The sequence below is a fragment of the Galendromus occidentalis genome, unplaced genomic scaffold (genome assembly GCF_000255335.2).
Source record: "Galendromus occidentalis unplaced genomic scaffold, Mocc_1.1 scf7180000077121, whole genome shotgun sequence".
Classification (NCBI taxonomy): Eukaryota; Metazoa; Arthropoda; class Arachnida; order Mesostigmata; family Phytoseiidae; genus Galendromus; species Galendromus occidentalis.
Genome location: NW_003805109.1, coordinates 400,324 through 410,436, shown reverse-complemented (window position 1 = coordinate 410,436; position 10,113 = coordinate 400,324). Strand labels below are relative to the sequence as shown.

Below are 10,113 nucleotides of genomic sequence, written 5' to 3'. Positions count from 1 at the left end.
GACGCCCACGGGGGAGAAAATCGAACGCACTGTGACCGCTATGGCGGTGACCCCTCGGGAGTTCACCACGACCGGCATCGTCGACGATATCGTTGAAAAAGTTGTCGAGGAGATCGAACTGCCGGATAGAAGACTCTCAACGACGACAACAACAACCACCAAGCGTCCCGATGGCACTGTAGAAACAAAAGTTGAGGAAGTGATCTCCTCTCGACCGGATTCCGTCGTTGAAGCTAGGCCGGAAAATGTTCAGAAAAAACCGACGAAAAAGGGAAAGTCGAAGAAGTTGAAATCCAAGCTCGGGGGAGCACCGGAAGGAGGTGCCTCCTCAGATGAAAAACAGGAGAGTCCGTTCACGACCGAGGATACGATCGAGCTCGAGACTGGCAGAATAACGAGGAAGACAATCACTGATACTGTCCCTGGCCAAGATGGACAAGGAAGTCCTCTTACCGTGGAAATAATCGTTTATGAACCCAAACCGGAGCACAGGCTCGTGGACGTGTCTTCCATTGGTTTCCCTGAGCTCGAGGTGAAATCTAAAACACCCTTCGGAGTTGTGAACAGAGAAATCACAGAACGAGTGGTGGAAGTCGAGCACTCCACAAAAGATGGGAAGCCGGTCAAACGGAAGACAACGACGAAGAAAACGAAAAACCTGATGGCACCATCGAAATGATTGTGAAGAAAGAAATCGAGGAGGCTCTGCCTGGGGAAGGAGAACCATCTCCGACTGAACCCATTATCTCGCTCGAGGAGACACAAGCCGAGGAAATGGTTCCCGGAATTCCGGAATTCATGACCAAGAGGCTGAAACCTCGCCGGAAGCCTAGCAGGGTCTACGACGATCGAGCACCTGATGATCAGTTCGTTGTACTCAGTGAGACAGACATCGAGCTGGGCGTGGCAGAGGTGAAGGAACGAAAACTGTTGCGTAAGAAACCATCGAAGATTGCAAATCAAGCGGAAGAACTTTCTCTAATCGAGATCATGACTCTCCGCAAACACGAAGATCATCAGGACATCAGCCTGGAATCCATCGGTTATCCGGAGCTGGATGTCTTGCAAACAATCCCGATCGACGTCGATTCGCTCGGAAGACCGTCAGAAGAAATCACGGAGCAGCGAGTCATCTCGCAGATCGATGCTGAAGGCAGAAAGCGACGAAAAACCGTCAGAAAGTCCAAGAAACCAGATGGCACCGTCTGCAAGACGGAGGAAACCACTCTCTTCACTCCCGATGAGTGGGAAGTCCTCCCGCACACTTTCGATCTGCAGCCTGCCGAAGAAACGGAGGAAATTGAATTTGATTCCGGAAAGATAACTAAACGGAGGAAAACTAAGAAAGTCCTCAAACCGGATAACGTTCACTCCACCGAGATCACAGAAATCTGGGAGTTCAAGCCCGAACCGAAATTCTTTGCCGTTGTATCGCCTGCTGACGTTGGACATCCGGAGATGGCGGTGACTGAGACAATGCCAGTGTCCAAGGACCTCTACGGGCGCCCGATCCGTGATATTGTAGAAGAGCATACGACCACGGAAATCGAGCCTCTGAGGAAGACAACGACCGTCGAAAAGAAAAAGAAACGCAAAGACGGTGTATACGAGAGAACTCTCGATGTTCTAACCGAGGAGACTGACCAACCACAGCCTCTAGAATTCGACCGAATGGTTGAGGATAACATCGTCCTCGATGTCGGTAGGATCGAAAAGAAGAAAGTCAAGAAGAAGAAACCTCGAGATGACGAAGCCCTCGAGGGGGGAGAGGTCGTGATCGAGAGCTTGAGATTCGTCCCAAAAAAATCGACGCACGATATCAATTTCACTTCTATCGGATACCCGGATCTGGAAGTCCTGAAACCGATGCTCGTTGAAGCCACGAGCTCGAAGAAAGACGTTGTTGAGGAGAGCACCGTAATTTTCATTGACAACGATCGCAGACCGAAGAAGAGAACTATCAAAACGACCACTACGAAATCAGGGGTCCTCCTTCAAGACATCGAGACGTGCGAAGTTTCACCGGAAGCGTTCGACTTGAGTCTGATTCGACCAGGAGAAGTCATCGACGAAACAAAACTCGCCAAGGTGGGGAAGACAAAGAAAATGAAGAAGAGGACCTCTGAGGTGAAACCTTCGGGTGAATCAGTCGAGAGAACTGTGACAACGACCACTGTGATCCCACGAGAGTTTGCCTTGACCGACATTGTTGAGGATGTTGTTGAAGAAATGGTCGAGGAGATCGTGCTGCCAGATAGGAGACTCTCCACCATCACCACCACGACCACAAAACGGCCCGATGGCACCGTGGAAACAGAAATTGAGGAAGTGGTTCCTTCGGGACCAGAACCGCTCGAGGCTATCGAGCAGGATGAAACCAAGATGCGTCCCAAGAAAACGAGGAAACCGAAGAAGGACAAACCTCGAGCTGAGAAGGGGCCAGTAGACGGCGTCACCACCTCTGATGAGGGCCCGAGGAGTCAATTCACCACTGAGGACACGATCGAGCTCGATACCGGCAAGATCACGAAAAAGACAACCACGGAAACTGTTCCCGACGAGAGAGGAGGAGAACGTCCCGTTACCGTTGAGATAACCGTCTACAAACCGAAACCAGAACACAGGTTTGTGGACGTCACTTCAATCGGTCTCCCTGAGCTTGAGGTGAGATCTAGAACACCCGTCGAAGTTGTGGACAGAGAAATCACAGAACAGGTAGTGGAAGTCAAGCACTCCACAAAAGATGGGAAGCCGGTCAAACGGAAGACAACGACGAAGAAAACGAAAAAACCTGATGGCACCATCGAAATGATTGTGAAGAAAGAAATCGAGGAAACCTTGCCTGGGGAGCAAGAACCATCTCCGAGTGAACCTGTTATCTCGCATGAAGGGGCACAACCGGAGGAAATTGTCCCGGGAATTCCGGAATTCATGACCAAGAAGCTGAAGCCTCGACGGAAGCCCACCCAAGTGTACGAAGATCGAGCACCCGGCGATCAATTCGTCGTGCTCAGTGAGAGCGAAATCACGCTCGATGTAGCGGATGTGAAGGAACAAAAACTTCTTCGTAACAAACCGTCAAAGAGTCCGCTCCGAGGGGAAGAACTTTCGCTCATCGAGATCGTGACTCTCCGTAAACACGAAGATCATCAGGACATCAGCCTGGAGTCCATCGGTTATCCGGAGCTGGATGTCTTGCAAACCATTCTTATCAACGTCGATTCGCTCGGAAGACCGTCAGAAGAAATCACGGAGCAGCGAGTCATCTCGCAGATCGATGCTGAAGGCAGAAAGCGACGAAAAACCGTCAGAAAGTCCAAGAAACCAGATGGCACCGTCTGTAAGACGGAGGAAACCACTCTGTTCACTCCCGACGAGTGGGAAACCCTTCCGCACACTTTCGATCTCCAACCAGTGGAACAAAGTGAAGATATCGAGTTCGATTCCGGAAAGATAACAAAACGGAGGAAAAGTAAGAAAGTCCTCAAACCGGATAACGTTCACTCCACCGAGATCACGGAAATATGGGAATTCAAGCCCGAACCGAAATTCTTTGCCGTTGTATCGCCTGCTGACGTTGGACATCCGGAGATGGCGGTGACTGAGACAATGCCAGTGTCCAAGGACCTCTACGGGCGCCCGATCCGTGATATTGTAGAAGAGCATACGACCACAGAAATCGAGCCTCTGAGGAAGACAACGACTGTCGAAACGAAGAAGAAACGCAAAGACGGTGTCTACGAGAGAACTCTCGATGTTCTAACCGAGCAAAATGACCAACCACAGCCTCTAGAATTCGACCAAATGGTTGAAGATAACATCGTCCTCGATGTCGGTAGGATCGAAAAGAAGAAAGTCAAAAAGAAGAAACCTCGAGATGACGAAGCCCTCGAGGAGGTAGAGGTCGTGATCGAGAGCTTGAAATTCGTTCCGAAAAAATCGACGCACGATATCAATTTCACTTCTATCGGATACCCCGATCTGGAAGTCCTGAAACCGATGCTCGTTGAAGCCACGAGCTCGAAGAAAGACGTTGTCGAGGAGAGCACCGTCATTTTCATTGACAACGATCGCAGACCGAAGAAGAGAACTATCAAAACGACCGCTACGAGATCAGGAGTCCTCCTTCAAGACATCGAGACGTGCGAAGTTTCACCGGAAACGTTCGACTTGAGTCTGATTCGACCAGGAGAAGTCATCGACGAAACAAAACTCGCCAAGGTGGGGAAGACAAAGAAAACGAAGAAGAGGACCTCTGAGGTGAAACCTTCGGGTGAATCAGTCGAGAGAACTGTGACAACGACCACTGTGACCCCACGAGAGTTTGCCTTGACCGAAATTGTTGAGGATGTTGTTGAAGAAATGGTCGAGGAGATCGTGCTGCCAGATGGGAGACTCTCTACCATCACCACCACGACCACAAAACGGCCCGATGGCACCGAGGAAACGGAAATTGAGGAAGTGGTTCCGTCGGGACCAAAATCGCTCGAGGCTATCGAGCAGGATGAAATCAAAACGCGTCCCAAGAAAACGAGGAAACCGAAAAAGGTCAAACCTCGAGCTGAGAGAGGGCCAGTAGACGGCGTCACCACCTCCGATGAGGGCCCGAGGAGTCAATTCACCACTGAGGACACGATCGAGCTCGAAACCGGCAAGATCACTAAGAAAACAGTCATGGAGACTATTGATAGCGTAGATGGGCTCTCGAGTCCCGTGACCGTGGAAATAACTGTTTACGAGCCGAAACCAGAGCACCGGCACGTAAATGTTTCCTCCATTGGCTACCCCGAGCTGGAGCTCAGGAGCAGTGCTTCAGTTGAAATTCTCGATCGAGAACTGACGGAAGAGATCGTCGAAGTGAAACAGACGACGAAAGACGGGAAACCAGTTAGGGAGAAGACTACGACAAACAGGTCTAAAAAGCCCGACGGGACAGTCGAGATGATCGTGACGAAAGAGATCAAAGAATCGACTCCTGAACACCCGGAACCGTCGATTCTGAAAACGACGCTCGATGAGATGCGTTCTGGAGATTATGTCCCGGAGGCTCCCGGCTCAGCGATAGAGAGGCCTAAGATTTCTGGTGAGCTTCCTCAATTGAGCCAGGATGAAACCCCCGATGAGCAGCTTGTGCTCGTCGCAGAAACTCGCATGAAATTCGAAGACGTGGATGTCACGGAGCAGAAGATAATCCGTAAGAAGCCGTCAGATGGCTCGCGGAGACCGACAGAACTCTCCCTGGTTGAGATCGTGACGCTGCGCAAACGCGAAGAAGGCCAGAAAATTTCCCTGGAGTCCATGGGCTATCCCGAGCTCGAAGTTCTCCACACCTTACCGATGAGCGTCGAATCGATCGCGAGAGCGGCAGAAGAAATACGTGAGGAGCGATTCGTGTCTCAGATCGATGCTGAGGGAAAACCTCGAACGAAGACGATCAAGAAGTCCAGGAAACCCGATGGGACTGTTTCGAAAATCGAAGAGACCACGCTCTATTCTGCGGACGAATGGGAACTCCTGCCGCGGACATTCAGTCTTCGACCGATCGAGCAGACAGAAGAGATCGTATTCGATGCCGGCAAAGTCAAGAAACAAAAGAAAACCAAGCGAGTTCCCCGACCCGAGGGTGTGGAATGCTTTGAGACTTCGGAAATCTGGAAGTTCAAACCCGATTTGAACTTCTTTTCCGTAGTGACCCCGGAAACCGCCGGGCTCCCCGAAATGACCGTCCTTGGAGCAGCTCCGGTTGCAACGGACCAGTACGGACGTCCGTCACGTGATGTCGTGGAGGAACATTCGATTGTTGAAACCGAGCCTGGAAAATTGACGAAAACGCTCGAGATAAAGAAAAACGTAAAGACGGCGTCTACGAAAGAAAGCTGCAGGTTTCAACGGAGGAATCGAAACATCCAGAACCATCATCGTTCGAATTCAAAGTCGAGGAGAACATCGAGCTCGACGCGGGCCGAGTGGAGAAGGTGAAGAAGAGATTACCACGTAAGGATGCGCTCACCGATAAGGACGTCGAAGTCATTGTAGAAACTCTAAAATTCATACCGAAGGAAGATGCTCTCGCAATCGACCTCTCATCGATCGGCTATCCTGAGCTAGAGGTCTTGAAACCATGTCTCATTGAGGCCAAGAGTACCGAAAAAGACGTCGTGAGGGAGAGTACCGCCATCTTCGTGGACATCGATGCAAAGCTCAAGAGGAAAACCGTGAAATCCACAGCCACGAAATCTGGTGTTCTTCTCCAAGAGAGTGAAATTTCCGAAGACGTTCCCGAGACGTACGATCTGACCACTGTCAACGTCGGGGATGTAATCGAAGAGGTCACTGTTGATGAGAAGTCGACGACAAAGCGGAAACGAAAAACTTTTACCGAGACTGCCCCGACCGGTGAGGGAATCGAGAGGTCGCACACGGTCGTCACCGTAACTCCTCACGAATACGTTCTGTCTGACGCTCCTCGGCGCACAGAAGAGACGACTCTACAAAAACGGGTTCTGCCCGATAGAAGGCTTTCGACCATCACGACTCGGACTGTCGACCGAGGAGACGGTGTTGAGGAAAGCATTGTCGAGGAGACCGTGACTGCGTTGCCGAGAGAGGATATATTTGACGAGCCTTTCACCGTGAGCACGAGTGAGAAAACCGTTGTGCTAGAATCAGGCGAACTGAAGAGGTCGGCATCAGTGATGGAGATTCCGCGGGATGACGGCTCCACCGAGAATGTCGTTATCGATATCACAAAGTACGAGCCGAAACCGGAATATCGCGATGTGACCCTGTCGTCGATTGGGTATCCTGAGCTAGAACCTCTGCTCCGGACGCCGATCGAGCTTTTCTTGGAAGAAGTCACTGAGCAAATGGTAGAAACCAAGAGGTCTGTTGACAGAGGCAAGCCGATTGTCCAGAAAGTCTTCAAGAAGAAGACTAAGAGGCCGGATGGAAGAGTCGAAATCATTGAAGAGACACGCACGATCGAACAACCACAACCGGAAGTTGGAACTCTCCCCGGAGACTCTGATTCCCCAGGGGGAATTCTGGATGATCAAGTCGGCAGGTACAGCGAATATTTGCCTGGATCCGGGGATGTAGGCAGTGGGGATCAGTTCATGCCGATTTCTAAGCGTGAAATCACGCTTCCGGGAGCCGAAATCGAGAAATGTAAAATCGTTCGTAAGAAGAAACCAAAGACTCCTCGAGAGAAGGAAGAGCTGTCCGTGATAGAGGTTTCGATCTTACGGCGACAGGCGCAGCCTCACGGTGTAGAAATTGAATCTTTCGGTTATCCCGACTTCGATGTTCTACAAACGATACCCGTCGAAGTTGACTCTTCCGGAAGGCCAATCGAAGAGCGGACGGAAACGAGATCCATCATCCGCGTCGATGCCAAAGGTCGGCCGCAGAGGAAAACGATAAAGAAAATCAGAAAAACGGACGGTACCGTTTCGAGAGTCGAGGAAAAAATCGTGTCCGACCTTGATGATATCAAGAGTGAGTCGCCGATTCCTGATTCAGTCGAACCGCTTGAAGAGACTGAAGAAATCCGATTTGACTCCGGAAAAATCACCAAGCGTCGAACATCCAAACGAGTCGTGAAACCTGACGACTCGAGCGTCGTCGAGACGACCGAAGTCGTAGAATTCAAACCCGAGGCCAAGTTCTTTTCAGTGGTAAGTCCGGAAAGCGTCGGATTACCAGAGCTGGCCGTGGCCGAATCTCCACTGGTACCCCGGGACCACTTCGGACGACCCGTCCGCGATTCCGTGGAAGAATACTCCACCGTTGAGACAGAGCCCGGGAGGAAAGTTATTCGGGTGATTAAAAAGAAAAAACGTAAGGATGGAGTATATGAGAGAACACTTAATGTTTCGACTGAGGAGAAGCCGGGTGACTCTTTTCCCGATAGGACGGTTGAAGAGAGCGTCACGCTCGACGTCGGAAAAATTGAACGGACGAAAACTAAAAAGAAGGTGCCACGTGATGAGACGCCTCTCGAGCTGGCCGATATCACAGTTGAATCCTTGAAATTTGTTCCTAAGAAATCCATAGAAACGTTCAATTTCGATTCAATGGGTTATCCTGAGCTTGAAGTTCTCAAGCCCATGCAGATCGAAGCTACTAGCCGTAGAAAAGATGTCGCAGAGGAGATTTGCACCATTTTCGTGGATTCCGTCGACCGGAAACCGAAGAAGAAAGTAACTAAAACGAGAGCTACTAAAGAAGGAGTAATTTATCAAGAGATTGAGACATCTGAATTGATACCCGAAACATTTGATCTGAGAGACAGCAAACCTGGTGATGTTATCGATGAGACAATCGTGGCCGAGAAGCAGACGTCAAGGAGGAGCAAGAAGAAGACCACCGAGATCTCACCGTCGGGAGTCGTCATAGAGCGGACTCTTACAATGTCTACCGTGACTCCTCACGAGTTCAATCTGACCGGCCCCGAGCTCGCCACTGTGGACGAGACGGTTGAAGAGACCATCCTCCCCGACAACCGGGTCTTGACGACAAGGACGACCGTGACTAAACGAGCAGACGGCGTAGTGGAAACCAGGAAGGAAGAAATCCTGCCGGCTCGACCGGACTCCTCCGAGCCTGATCCATCCACCCGGGGTGGGGAAACTCCGGAAAAGAAGAGGGGAGAAATTAGGGAGGGAAGTCCCCGCCGAGAAACCCCGCTTCCCGGAACTCGTTCACAGCTCGTTCCGGAAGACTGTCCACCATCGACTACGACTGAGGAACAAATAGAGCTTAAGACTGGAAAGATCACCAAAAAGCTCATCACTCCATCTGAGTCTGAAGAAGATGGAGTTCACCGACCAGTAACTGTGGAAGTCACGATATACGAGCCTAAGCCAGAACATAGATACGTAGACGTCTCGTCCATCGGCTTCCCTGATCTCGAGCTCAGATCGAAGGTGCCTGTCGAAGTTCTCCAACAGGAAGTCGAGGAGCGCGAAGTACAGTTGAAGCATCTCACCGTAGACGGGAAAGCGCTCAAGCAGAAAACGACGACGGCGAAGAAGAAAAAACCAGACGGAACGATCGAAGTTATTGTATCGAAGGAAATCATCGAGGGTGTCCCAGAGGAGACCGAACCAACTTCGGTCGGATCTGCTGACGCTAATCGAGGGGCCCGAGTCGTTGAAACCGTCCCGGACACTCCAGAATTCCTCACCAAGAAATTGAAACCCTGCCGGAAGCCTAGCAGGGTCTCCGAAGATCGAGCACCTGATGATCAGTTCGTTGAACTCAGTGAGTCTGACATCGAGCTGGGCGTGGCAGAGGTTAAAGAACAAAAACTGCTGCGTAAAAAACCGTCAAAGAGTCCGCTGCGAGCGGAAGAACTCTCGCTAATCGAGATCGTGACTCTCCGTAAACACGACGATCATCAGGACATCAGCCTGGAATCCATCGGTTATCCGGAGCTGGATGTCTTGCAAACGATTCCGATCAACGTCGATTCGCTCGGAAGACCGTCAGAAGAAATCACGGAGCGGCGAGTCATCTCGCAGATCGATGCTGACGGCAGAAAGCGACAGAAAACCGTCAGAAAGTCCAAGAAACCGGATGGTACCGTCTGTAAGACGGAGGAAACCTCTCTCTTCACTCCCGATGAGTGGGAAGTCCTCCCGCACACTTTCGATCTCCAACCAGTGGAACAAAGTGAAGATATCGAGTTTGATTCCGGAAAGATAACAAAAAGGAGGAAAACTAAGAAAGTCCTCAAACCGGATAACGTTCACTCCACCGAGATCACAGAAATCTGGGAATTCAAGCCCGAACCGAAATTCTTTGCCGTTGTATCGCCCGCTGACGTTGGACATCCGGAGATGGCGGTGACTGAGACAATGCCAGTGTCCAAGGACCTGTACGATCGCCCGATCCGTGATATTGTAGAAGAGCATACGACCACGGAAATCGAGCCTCTGAGGAAGACAACGACTGTCGAAACGAAAAAGAAACGCAAAGACGGTGTCTACGAGAGAACTCTCAATGTTCTGACCGAGCAAAATGACCAACCACAGCCTCTAGAATTCGACCAAATGGTTGAAGATAACATCGTCCTCGATGTCGGTAGGATCGAAAAGAAGAAAGTCAANA

General features: G+C 50.7%; 1 protein-coding gene across 1 annotated transcript in view; it reads left to right on the top strand.

Moving 5' to 3' along the window:
- Nucleotides 1-675: 675 nt before the first annotated feature.
- Nucleotides 676-10,113, top strand: part of LOC108863920 (titin-like) — a 12,660-nt gene continuing 3,222 nt past the window's right edge. Inside the window, exons 1-2 of the mRNA XM_018638616.1 lie at nt 676-5,764; nt 5,911-10,086. Coding sequence (XP_018494132.1) covers nt 676-5,764; nt 5,911-10,086 — 9,265 coding nt within the window. The remainder of the gene's footprint in view (nt 5,765-5,910; nt 10,087-10,113) is intronic.